The 13,362-nt window shown below is 48.5% G+C and overlaps 1 protein-coding gene across 2 annotated transcripts in view; it reads right to left on the bottom strand.

Annotated features, from left to right (window-relative positions):
- CASC4 (cancer susceptibility 4) overlaps nt 1-13,362 on the bottom strand; it is an 18,862-nt gene that overhangs the window by 1,437 nt on the left and 4,063 nt on the right. Inside the window, exons 2-9 of one of the 2 annotated variants that reach the window (XM_027666669.1) lie at nt 12,210-12,264; nt 11,109-11,211; nt 9,938-10,028; nt 8,922-9,066; nt 8,616-8,696; nt 8,162-8,260; nt 6,872-7,045; nt 3,994-4,161 (exon numbers count right to left, since the gene is read on the bottom strand). In XM_027666669.1, coding sequence (XP_027522470.1) covers nt 3,994-4,161; nt 6,872-7,045; nt 8,162-8,260; nt 8,616-8,696; nt 8,922-9,066; nt 9,938-10,028; nt 11,109-11,211; nt 12,210-12,264 — 916 coding nt within the window. The remainder of the gene's footprint in view (nt 1-3,993; nt 4,162-6,871; nt 7,046-8,161; nt 8,261-8,615; nt 8,697-8,921; nt 9,067-9,937; nt 10,029-11,108; nt 11,212-12,209; nt 12,265-13,362) is intronic. The other variant, XM_027666670.1, reaches the window with a different exon arrangement.

Consider the following 13,362-nt stretch of genomic DNA (forward strand, 5'->3'; position numbering starts at 1 on the left):
GCTGCAGTGCCACCAGCTCCAGCTGCAGTGCCACCCGCCCCACAGGCTGGCTGCCCCCAGGGCCTGCACCACTTACACTGCTGGCTTTGAGACTCCTGCTATCAACATGGCAAACTCTCCCACTGAAACCCAACTCCTGCGGGAAGTCCCATTCCCAGGTTTAACCCATTCCAGAGTTCACTCAGTAAGGCTTCACAGAACCTCTGGGAATAGCACCCCTTCCAGACCAAGGGAATAGTTTTCCCACCTACTTCCCAGCTGGCACCTTCCACACAGACGTGGCATGACACATTTTTCCCTGATGGGATGTTTCCTGATCTGGAATTGACTTTGCTGTCAGTGTTTTTCCAAACTGCTGTCTTGTATCTCAGACTCATGGGTAAAATTTGGAGAGGCTTTGGAAAACCTTTCCCAGCCTCTTATCCACAGAAATCCCTGTTCTCTCCCGGCACACTGGGCCAGGGAACACAGGCAGGGGCTCGGCGGGCAGGGGCTCTCTCAGCCCCCAGCTGCCTTTGGTTCCTCTTCCCAAGGGAGTCCCAGCTCTGTCCTGATGGGCAGACATGGATGTTTCACCTTCCCTTCCAGCCCCAGACACTGTCTGTCTGTCTCCACATCTCTCCTGTCCTGCTTCCTGACTTTGCTGCTTGGGGTTTGGCCTTTGAGCCTCCTGAGAAATGGTAAAATAACCCCCCAGAGTTGTGCCCCCTCAATGTAACCACTGACTGCAGCACATGCAGAAAATCCACAGAGAAAATGCACATTCAGTATTATTTTATGTGATATTTTAAAATATTCCACATTCTACCTGCCACAATCCAGCTGTCCCATGTGGCTCCCTGGCCTCCTTCCCTCAAAGAGTGAAAACCACACAAAACTTCCATTTGTTCCAATTAATGAGTTTCTCCTGCACCTCAAAGCTGTTCCCTCATATTCAGGAGATGGTTGTGCACAGGAATGGAAAGCACAGTGTGAGCTCACCCATCTCTCACCAGCTGCCTGGAGCTCTCCACACACCCACCACCCCTCGCCCCTGGGCCAGGCAGGGACCCACTGGGCACCTGTTCCAGCAGCAAAGGGCTGGAGTTTACCTGCATGGCACATGAGAAACTGCCACACAGCACCTGGACATCCTGGAGTCCCTCCCCCTCCACCACCCGGGCACCACAAACACCCTTCCTGCAGCAGAAGCCCCCGCCTTCAAACACACCCTGGCCTTCAGAGGGCAGGGACACCGGGCTGGGGCTGCCCCTCCCCAGCACATCTCCCACAGGGGAGGATTTTCCCTGGATAATTTCAATCTAAGCCCACACATTCCTAGTGGCAACAGAAACCATGTGGAATCCAGTGGCTTTGTGGCACGTGCTGCAGGCTTTGTCCAGTCTGATGCAATCCTGGGTGATGTTTTCCTGACGGTTTTTAGACAGAAATTCTTATTTTTTCCCGTCCCTAAACAACCGTAACCACCCTCCCTCCAACGCCACCAGTTCTCCCCTGCCCTGCAGAGAAATCAGTGTAATGCCTGAAGCAGACACTTTTCCTGGAATGCTGCCCCTGGAAGCACCACTGGCCACATTCAAATCACAGCTCAAGCCAACTCAACAAGTTATTAGGGAACAACAGAACAAAGGGCTTGGGAACTGCAGTTGGAGGTAGTAACACACTCTGCTCACACCATCCCTCAGTAAAAGGCTCCCAGAAGTCACCCTTTAACCTTCACTGACTCTCATTAACCCAGTCTGTCTATACAGAGACACAAAGGGATTCACCAGGAAAAGGATTTTCCCCAAGCCCAAATTCCAAGCCCCCAGAGCACGGACCCCATGCAGATGGGAGATGGTTTTATGGGGTCAGTGTCAGTCAGAACACTGCTTTTTCAAACACCCCTCACACTGCAAGCTACACAAGCACAATCTGGTTTTTAACAACCTGGCACCACTTGTCACTGCCTCACACCCACCCTTTCCTAAGTGTCACATAGGAATGCTGTCCATGCCACTGGGAACTGTTCACAGCACACCTGGCACTGACTCCTGAAGCCACACTCCCTGGGAAGGCCCCCCAGCCAGGTACTGGTGCTCTGAGGGACAGGGACAGGGCACTGCATCCCCACAAGGGCAGCCCCCTCCAGCCACCTGCCAGGAGGGGGGAGCCATGGGGGGGTCGGGCTCTGATCCCAGGGACAAATGGGGAAACAGCTTCAAGTAGTGCCAGGGGAGGTTCAGGTTGGATACTGGGAATAATTCCTTCATGGAAAGGGCTGTCCAGCCCTGGCACGGCTGCCCAGGGCAGGCGTGGAGTCCCCATCCCTGGAGGGATTTAACAGATGTGACACTTGGGAACATGGGTTAGTGGTGGCCTTGGCAGTGCTGGGGGAGCTTGGACTCAATGGCCTCAGAGGGCTTTTCCAACCTCACTGACTCTGTGGTTCCACAACCTCCCCCCACCCTCCCGGTGGGCAGCACACCCGGGCTGTGGGCAGGCACAGGTGGCACAGCCACAGAGGGCACAGCCCAGCACAGCCTCTGCAGCAGCTCCATGGCCTTGGTCAGAACTTCCAGAGCTGCATCCTGAAGCCCAGGAAAGGAAGCACTGCAGCGAGGAGCTGGCCATGGCCCACTGCTGACTGAGGGCAACGGGACTTGAGCAGGAACCCCCTGGCACTGGTGGGGTGTGCAGGGCACAGGGACACACGGGACACCCCCACTCCCGGCTCAGGACACACCAGAACCATGAGGAACACGGCTCCCACTGCCCCAGCACCGACAGGAACACCGGGAATCACAGAACCACAGCATGGTTTGGGTGGGAAGGGACCTTAAGGTCCACCTCATTCCACCCCCTGCCATGGGCAGGGACACCTTCCACTAGAACAGGTTGCTCCAAGCCCATCCAACCTAAATCCTGCTGTGTCTTCCTGCAGCTGCCAGCTGGGATGAGCAGATGACAGCCCAAGGATCCCTCTCTGGAGGGACAGGGGTGAGCACACAAACCCACTGTGAATTCTGAGCACAAGGGTCACAGAAGAGGCCTCAGCTGCAGCAGAGGGTTGCAGTTCATCAGTCAGTTAATTAATCGCCCAGGGTTCTGATCCATCCTTTTCTTTCCCTTGTTCATGAGTTTCACACTCCCAGCCCAGCCCAGCCCAGCCTGCTGACACTGCACTTAGTGCATGCCCACACAGTCAGCTGCTTTTTAACAGCTTTGCCCATTAATTATGCTTAGATACCAATTAAATACGCGTCTGAAAAACCTCCAGCTAAAAACTTACATTATGAGGGTCAAAATCAGGGGGCTGATTTACCATCTCCTGTTTTTTCCCCCCTCCTTATTTTACACTTTCATGTAACTGGAAATACTCTCTATGTACACAAACATTCTCCCCCTACAGACATGCAGGCCTGTCCCAGATGTCCCCACAGCTGGATGGAGAATGGCAGACAAGGCAGGCACACGGCAGACAGTGGCAGGCACAGGCAGGGACAGGCAAGCGAGGGAGGGGATGCAGGAGCCACATGCAGGAGGGGTGGCCATGCACACACAGGGGCATTAGGCAGCACTGGCTCAGGAGCTCAGAGGCTGGTTAGCAAGAACACCACAAGCCTGTTGAATCTGTGTATAATGCACAGAGGTGACACCTGGAATCGCTGCCTGAGGCCCCACTGCACAACAGCTCCAGGCAGGTGGGACCAGAGCAGCACCCAAAACACCACATTCCTCTGCTGGACAATTTGGGAATGTCAATGGCCACAGCCCACCCAGCCAGGGGCCAGAGCTGGGGGTTTGGGTAAAACCATGGCTGGAATTTAGTGCCTTGCTTTTCCTAGCAGGAAGTATACCCAACTGCAGTGAGGTGTCAACACCCTCTCCCTGAAGACTGGTGCTCTGTCTGAGCAATTTGTGATCAGCTAAACCAGCGAGGCTTTACACAAATTCAACAAGTAACTCAGCATGGATTTATCACAATGGGATGGAGATAAGGCCCAAGCTCACCTTGGACGTCTTCTTCTCCACCATCACCATCCTCTTCCTCATTGTAAGCCAGCTCAGCCTGTTTGTCTGCCTCATACTCACCCACGTTCCCATCATCCCCATTATAATCTGCCAGTTTAGAACCCTGCTGTGGGTCCACAGGGGATTCATTCTCATCAAAGAACCGGCCTGTGGAGTAGGAAAGGAGTGAGTCAGCAGCAGAGAGGAAAGAAACGGGGAGATTCTACACGAGAGCAGGTCACAGGTGGAGGCAGTTGGGGTCTGGGGTAGTTCCAGCTGGAGAGAGAGGAGGGAGAAGGGAGAGGGCTTGGACAGGGGGAGAACAAGGCTCATGGAGCACCCCCGTGTGGAAAGGACACGCTCTGTCACCCAGCACTTGGACCTCCTGGAATCTCACTGTCCCAAGCTCCTCTCTCCGTGGAGAAGGGCTGCAGTGAGCCCCCAAACAACCCCCCTGGATTGCCTACGGACACTGACAGGTTCTCTCAAAACTCTGAAGAGCATTGCTCCGTGGAACGTTCAGTATCCATTTTTCCTGTGGCATTTTCCACATGCTGCAGGGATCCACTGCTGATGTGGTGCCTGGCAATGCCTGCAGGGTGTGCCCAGCTGGCACAGGGAACCCAGCAGAGCCCTGCCCTGCAGTCTGACCTCGGCTTGTAACCACCTCATTCATTTGGCTTTACACTCTGCTTTCCTGCTGAGCTTTAACGGGGTTCAAAATGCCCCAAATCCAGTATTTTCACCTCCCAACAAAAAATTAGGAATAGTTCCAGATCCTGAAACAATGCACAAGAAAAACGGGAATTAGCTGGAACTGTGGAATGAGCAGACAGTCAGCCAGGCATCCAGGGAGAGACCACTGGTGTGACACCCAGTTCAGAGCCAGTGTTTCACGGGATGCAGGGAGAGCTGTTCCAGCCCAGCACAGTGCAGGCTGCTTGAAGGGAGCAGCTCTGAGTCTGCAGAGGCCACAGGCCTGGAGGATTGGGTATAAATGAAAAAAATGGCTTAAAGTGTGATACAATCTTTACAGACTGGGCACCAAGGCTGCTGGGGCAGGTGGTGAGAGATCTGCAGTGGGAGTAATTAACAGAGAAGTAAACGGGAGGATGATTTCAACCTCAGGATTAAAAGAGGACAGATATGAAAATGAAATTATCTCCCAAAACAATGAAAACTTTTCTATGTGGCAGTATATAAAGATCAAGACAGAAGCAGTACTATGGTTCTTCTCTGGATGGGGAGAAAAGCAGCAGAATCACACCCAGTGCAGCTCAAATGGACAGAAACAGCAGTTTCGGGTATTTTCACAGAACAAGCAAGAAGAAACCATCATCTATTTAGAAATCCCAAGTTCCATACATTATTCATTCCCTGTTCATGTCTAATTGAGTGATCCTGGCTATTACTGTTGGTATTTTTGACACTGCATTATATGCAAAACCCAGACAGGACAGGAGGATTTGCACATGTCAAACCTAAACTGAGCCATGAAACACAAGGGAATGTACCCAACTTCCAGCAAAAGCAGCCTGTGGATGTGCCAGAGGTACTGTGACACACAAGCACTGAATGAACTGAAGCTGACAGAAGGAAAGATTAAAATGATGAGGAGATCCCAGGAAATGCAGCAGGTCCACACAGGCTGTGAGCTGAGCTCAGTGAGCCCCTGCTGTGCAGGACCCCCCATAAGCCCAACCCACCCCATCCCACCCCTGCCATGGGCAGGGACACCTCCCACCAGCCCAGGTTGCTCCAAACCCCGTCCAACCTGGCCTTGGACACTCCCAGGGATCCAGGGGCAGCCACAGCTTCTCTGGGCAACCTGTGCCAGGGCCTCCCCACCCTCACAGGGAAGGATTCCTTCCCCAAATCCCATCTAACCTAAATATGAAGGAGCAAAGAGAACAGACTAACCAGTGACAAGTCCTGGCTCCCAGGTACCCCCTCCCAGCCTACAATGAAGACATTTCCTGCACAGCTCCTGCCTACACAACTAGACCCCCCATCATTTAAAACATGGCCAGGGAAAACAGATAATCCAGTAAAAACCCAACAACTTCAATAGGAGGGTCCCTCATTCCTGAAGCTTCTTCAGGAAGCTCCCTTGATAAACTAAGCAGCCTTGAAGACCTCAGGGTGCAGAGGGGAAGCCAAGACTGCCCAGGTTCTGTGCCAACTTAATACACCCATCCCTGCTGCATCACAGAGACCCATGAGTCATGTTAGAACAACCACAGTCTTCCCAAAAGATCTGTTTCTTCACAAAAATCTTATTTGGATAGAAAAACCCCAAGAGGAGATGTTTCAGCAGTAAGTTTTCCCTCCCAAACACTCCTTCCCCACCCAAGCACTACAGAGTCAGAACTGGGTCTTCAAAAATAGCATCACCCACAACACCCACGCCCATGTGCACCTGCCTGGAGGCTCCTGCCTTGAGCAGACATGGAAGGGAAGGGTTCTGGAACCACGTTCTGTCCAACACACATTGCCCCTAACACAAAGACCCCTGGTGTAAGGGCTGAATTCTTACAATATTGTCCAAAACACAGTATTTAAGTCAAGTAATACAGTGAGTAACTCAATATCCTGTGTGTATCAAAGTCCTGCCTTAATCTATTTAATTGTGCAGTCATTTCCAAAAGCATTCTAAATTCCAATAAGGAAATAATGTTTTAAAATAAAACGAATATACATGTGAAAAATAACACGTTAAAGCATATCTTTTACCCAGGAACACATTACAATCCTTCCCAGGCTCCCTCTCCAAAGCCACCCTCTGCAGTGGTCCCTGTTTCCCAGACAGGCACTACCACAGACAGAAAATGAAGGGCTTTGTTTAAGTTACTGAAGTGTGTGATATTGGCCAACTTACTTTGCTTAATCTTCTGCAAGTCGCTGACTCGGCTCTTTGGGAGTTTCATCTGGTCTGTCTCAATTTTGTGCTCTTTCTGGGTTTCCACCTTTTCTTCAAAATTCAGGTGCTGGAGGGAATTTGGAGGGATCTGCTTCGCGAGGTCGGCGTTTCCATCACTGTCACTGGGCAAACCTGCAGTGAGGAGGTGTCAGTGCCTGCAGGTCTTACATGGCTCCAGAGAAGGCAGAGGACAACTGTTCACATTTTAATTCCTAATCAATCCCACGTCATCACCTCCCCAGCTGACTGTCTGCACGTGCTTCAGCTCTCGAGGAAGCTCAGAACAACACATTCATGTACTTCCTTTATCCTCCCGCTGATTCTGCTTTTCAAGTCTACCCAGAATCATTTATTGTTTAGAGGTCTGATCTGAGGACAAGGGTTGGCAGGGCACAGAAGTTATGCTAAAAACAATAACCAGAATCACAGGACTCCATAGCCAAGGAGCCGAGAAAACCCTGATTCCCCTGAAATTCCCATCAAACCCCTGTCCACAAACTCCAAGTTCAACATAGCAAGCTTTTCACTTGCTGCATCTTATGTTTTCTCATCAATAGAAGTGAAAATGAAGGACCACCTTTAAAGGAAACGAACTGTTTAAAAGATTTGGCATTTGGAAACAACAATCTTTAACTGTGTATGCAGCCTTTGAGCTCCCTCACTTTGGAATTCTGCTCACACATCCTCTGCAAAAGCAAAGAAATAAAGAAAAACTTCTGTTGTCTTTTTCCAAAAGAACCAATAATGGGCAGAACAAAAACTTGGAGCTGTTTTGTCATTTTGACAACTTTATATTTAATTTATTAATATTAAAGTTATATCACTGCAGGAGTTTCAGTTCTCATGTCCTAAACCTCCCTCACATCATTCTCATGTGAGCTGTTCCCAGGGACAGGAGGACTGAGCAAGAGACAGGAACATTGGTTTGTCTCTGACTGTGGCCACCAAGAGATCAACAACCAACCCCTGAGGGTGCAGCCCTAATTAGTACCGCAGGGAGGAACACTAATTTCAATTACTGTCCACTGGAGGACTCTCCAAGCACTTATCTTGGAAACTTCTAACTCAGATTTGGCTGAAATCGGCCAAGAGGCCCAGGAATTCTGGGTGTGGAGATCATACACCAAGCAGCCCGAGTGCCTCAGTCAGCCAGGTAAGAACACAACCTTGGATCCTGCAGGAATTTATCTCTGGGTTTCCCTCTCGTAACCAAAATATTGCCTTGTCACCTGCTAACAGGAATTGTACCTGGTGCCAGGTTTGGAGCATGGGGCTGCTCAGTTGGGAGATTCACAGCGGGTGGATGACCTTCACCTTTAGGAGCTGAAATAAGTGTCTTCTTTAAAGCTAAAACAAAACACAGGGACAAAAGCATTAACAGCAAACAAACAAGACACTATTTACCTGGTCTAACTCCAACAATCCCATAAAGTCTTTGGTTTCCTTGTTTTCTTGGTTTTAAACCACAGATGAAAATATAAAATACAATAATATTTCAGGAGGGGGATTATCTGAAACATTCAGTTTTGAGCATTCCAACCTCTAAAGCACAGCAGCAATGATCTGATTTTACACTGCACTTGAATTTTATTACCACAGAGATTTCAAAGCCCTGCATTCACTGTGAACCACATGGTGTTCACACACAATATATACGTCACCAAGACCCCAAACATGAAAGAATTAGAGTATTTCTCCTCACCAGTGGGAGTATCTTCAGCTTTTGCTGGGTCATTATCTTCTATTTCAGGCATGCCTGCATCTCCTCCTGCTTTGATTTTCTCTGCAAGACAAGAACAGGATATTCTGCCTTACTAACCTTTCAGTCTGAAGAGTGAATTTCCCCCTTGTGGGAGGCTCTAACTTAGTAAAATCACTGCAGCTAATCAAGTTATCTGAGCCAAACAATTCCTTATTCTGCTTCAGAGAAATGCACAGTTCTGGAGGACGGCAAAGGATGCAACACAACTGGGCCATTCTCCATCAGAAATGCCAAAAAAGGAAATACCTTTGTCATTTACAACATGCTCTGAAGGCTCCTCATTCTTCTCTGTGTCTTTACCTTCCCCCTCTGCAACAGTCTCAGGTACTGCCTGGCCATCATTGCTGGGACTGACTTCAGTGTCTCTACTGGACTGAATTTTTTGTGTGGCCTGTTAGAACAAATTCATAAGGAGCCAATATTAAGCACATGCCTGGAAATTACAAAACAAATGCCCCCGAATTCAAGATTACTTTGGGTAAGCAAAATTGCATTTATGACCTCACTGACAGGCAAAGTAAAGAGCAGAGTCCTCTCTGTACAAACCTGGGTCCTGGGGTATGGACACACAACTGAACAGACAATGCACAGAACAGCACAGCTGCAGGACATTTCTACTGCCAGATCAGCTGCTAAGGACAACACCAACAGCTTAAGGCATGGTTGGCCTCAAGCCTCAGGCCAGACCCCTGAAGGAATTCTAGACTTTAAGAAAAGATCTGTTGGAAATCTGCTCTCAGTCTGCCTTATTATTTGAGATGTTTATAGACAGACAAAGGAAGAAAAAATTTTAAGCAAAGCGGGTTATTTCATCAGTTTGCAGGAAAGAGGCCCAAATTCTACTGGCAGCTCCATGTAATCCCAGCCTTGATTCCATTCCAACCCCATTATTTCCATCACATTAGCACCTCGAGGCCTCAGCAGAGCTCAGGTTCCCTCTGCAATAACCTGGGCAAGGCTGTGGGAACACAGATCCCACCCTGGAGAGCTGAGCAGCAAAATCCACGTTCCAGGAAGAACTGAAACCCTCAGCAATGCTGGATGGAGGAAGGCTGGAGCAAAGCAAAGAATCTGGCCTCATCTTCCAGCTCAGTCCACTGGCTGAGCAAACAGGCAGATTTCCTTCATTAACACCCATTTAGGGCTGCTCAGGGGGATGTTTAACACAGTGTTAGGAGAGAACTGTCCCAGGCCTCCACACCCCTGAGGCAAACAGCAGACCTTGGGCTCTTCTCACTCAACACAGAATTCCCTGGCATTACCTTTTGTTCCCGTGCAACCTGGTCCATTAATTTCTTGATGTTCTCTTCATGCTGCAGCCTCATTTCCTTGATCTGCTGCCCACACTGCAGGCTTGAGGAGAAACACACCATTAGATATATTTCATTTGTGGTATCTGCTCTCCCACAAATCAAATAAGGGGGAAAATATGAAGTGGCACAAAAAGCCAAACCTGAGATATAACTAGAATAGTCTGTCCAAAAAGCCTGGTCCTGGCATGTGCATGGAGTGGGAATGGACTGAATACAGAAAGAAAGCAGAACTGGAAAAAATAGGGACAGAGCAGAAAAAACAGTAAAATAAACAGAATGGCCTTGAATATATTTCCTCCAAAAGCTGGAATGCAACCAAAAAGTCAAGCTCCACAGTTAATCTGTCAGCAAATATTAATTGTACCGGGAAAGCAACGTGTCTCTCATGGCTGTCAACAGAGAAGGTACACAACTACCACTATCAGTTACTGCTCCCAACTCAAATAACATGATCTGAATACACAGCCACGTGTCCCAACTTCCCTTACAAGCCACAGACATCAGCCTGAGCAGCAGAATTCCCATCTCCCACAAACCCTCAACAGCACAGAAGGAGCATTTTGTGTTTGTGAAAGCTTCAAACACTTTAGTTTAACCTAAAACTCTAAAGTGTTAAACCTCCCTCACTCCTCAAAGCTGCAGGAGTATATTCTTCCTGTTTCTCCATCACCAATTTGAAAGACTGAGGTCAACTTAAAATTTTAAGTTTAAAATTTTAAGCATGACTGCTTTCAGCTTCAGTTAAAACAAATGAAATTATACTGTTAGAAAGGCAGCAATTAACAACACTAGTGACACAGTTTAATGGACACTGTCCATTAAACTCTGCCATGTGTTTGTTAACTAAATCTCCATGTCATAAAAAATGCATTGACTTAAAAATGCTGAATAATTCCAGAGTAAGTCAAGATTCCCCTTAACTCCTATCTCACTTTGAGGGAGGGGTAGGACACCACCAAGAAACAGAACTTGAAAGTCAAGCAGCCACTGCTGTGCATTGCCAAGTGAGCACACTGGAGCTGGAGGATTAGCAGACACAGGATTAATTAGCACTTTTTAGTAAATACAGACCCCCATCACACGCACAAACTTGCAGTTCCCAACACTCCTGAGGACACACCTGTCATATTCCAGCCTCCTTGTAAGGTAGGTGTTGTTCTTCTTGTACTCGTGCAGCTGATCCTCCTGGCGGATGAACTCCTGCCGCAACTCCGCCAGTTGCTCTAGGCCAGAAAGGAAACACAGCATGAACTGAGGGATACAGGAAAAATGCCCTGGGGCACACACAGCTTTCAGTATTGCTAAATAAGTAAAAAACTGCTTGAGTTTTATGTTAGTTCACCTAGATATAAAGATTCTTAAACTAATTTGAAGAAGACGCCACTTCAGTCATGTAAAGACGAGTGCCAGATGGCAGCATGAGTTAGACAAGTTCTCCTGATGCTATGGCAAACCCCCTAAACTTTTATTTACCTTAGCATTGTGTAAGGCTTCTGAATGCAATTTCACCATCTGTCAGGAAATGCAATTTCCTGAAAGATTCTGTGACTCTGAGTAACACAAAGGCACTACCAGGTTACTTCAGGCACGATGCTCAAATATTGTCTGTAGTGACTGTACGAAAGGAGCCACCTTCCCACTATCCATAAAATCAACACGTATTTCCTGTCTCCACAACTGCTCTGGAAGTTCTCCCTGCTCCTCAGGCTACAAGTAATTAAGCTTTCTGCTGTTTTAAGTTGCAGCTGCACAGATACAGGCAGAAACCACGTGTGCTGTTGTGTGCAGGCACGTTCACGTCTGGGCACTCGCTGCTCCAGCTCCCTCTGCAATACTCCAGACACAGTAAGATCACAGGCATTATAATCATGCCTGTACAGAACAGCCTTAAGAGATGTTTTCTGGAGTTTTTCTGACCCAGCATAACCATCACAGTGTTTCTGATCAAACTATACTAAACTGTGTATTTGGCCATGAAAACAATTCTACAGCCTTGGAAGTCAGCAGTGCCAGAGCACACGTTCCTCCTGCAGACAGCCACGTCCACAAGAGCCACCCCTGCACTCACCCACACCAGGTAACCAACAAACACAATGGGACTGCACATTATGGGATGCTCCAGCACAACCTGATCCTTCCTTTAAACTGCATTCTGCAGCACCTGGGCAGTTAAAGTGCACAGCTCCAGCCTGCCAAGTGAGCTTGGCCGTGAATCCCTCACCCTTTAGCCGGTGTATGTCCGCCATCTGATACGAGATGTTGTTCTGCAGCTTCACCTGGAAGGAAGAAAAGGCTGCATAAATACAGGTAACAGGGTTGGCGAGGGTTTGGGCTGCAAACACTCAGGTGTGTCTGTTTGCTTTGTAAAGCCAGTTATGGAGAGGATTACGGGAATGAAAAAGTTCTGGGAAATCCAAGTCCTGTGTATTTAGTGACATCACCAAACTAACACTGTGTTCAGGCTTTGCTAACAAGGGCTTAAATTTAATTCCAGAATACATTTCTATCAAAAAAGTAGATTGTCAGGACTAAAATAAACACACTGCATCCTGATACTGCAGGAGGGACAGTGAATGGCCAATGTCAAAGCACAGGTGGGTAAAACTAAACCCGCAGCATCAACAGCAAAACCAACTGTTACCTAAGGTATATCATATAATAGAATTGTTACATTTAAATAAATCTCTTATGTGTTGCTACTTAATATTCCTAACAGACATTTTATTTTAAGAGGGAATCTGACACCGGTAAAATTCCACAACAGCTTTTAATTTGGTATTTTCAGTAAGGAAAAGAATACCAGTTACAGTAAGTAAGAAATGCATGTACACAAAGTCTTGAAGTAAAGACGCTTTTTCCTGTTGTTACATAAAGACAAAACCCAGCAGGAATGAAGAGGAAGATCCATGAACTGACTACACTGGGAAAGGGTGGAAAATCCCCACCTGCCATGAAGCACCTCAGAGGTTATTCCTCTTGCAGTTCCATGATGATAGAAAGGGTAACTCTAGGAAGGTGCTGAGTGGGGCTGTCACTCGTGGGGGACAAGGTCAGCATCACCTCTGGGGCCAGCAGTGCCAGCACAGCCACTGGGCTGGCACCCCCACCCCCACACCCAGGGGCTGTTTCAGCTCCCCCAGCCCTGCAGTGTCTGGGTCAGTCATCTCCACTTCCTACCAAAACAACCCCCAGACACACCTGCCCTGGAGGACTTCCTGCCCCCACCTCTGCCTTCCCTTTGTCAAATCATCCATTCATGTCAAGCTCTTTGCCGTTGTTTTTGTTGCCACCAGAGGCCCCCGGGCTGATCCCTTTGTCCCCTGTGGTGTGATCAGGCTCCTGCCCCGGGACTGCAGCCCTGCAGGAACTGCTGC

Source organism: Corapipo altera, unplaced genomic scaffold (assembly GCF_003945725.1).
Source record: "Corapipo altera isolate COAL_440 unplaced genomic scaffold, ASM394572v1 349, whole genome shotgun sequence".
Lineage (NCBI taxonomy): Eukaryota > Metazoa > Chordata > Aves > Passeriformes > Pipridae > Corapipo > Corapipo altera.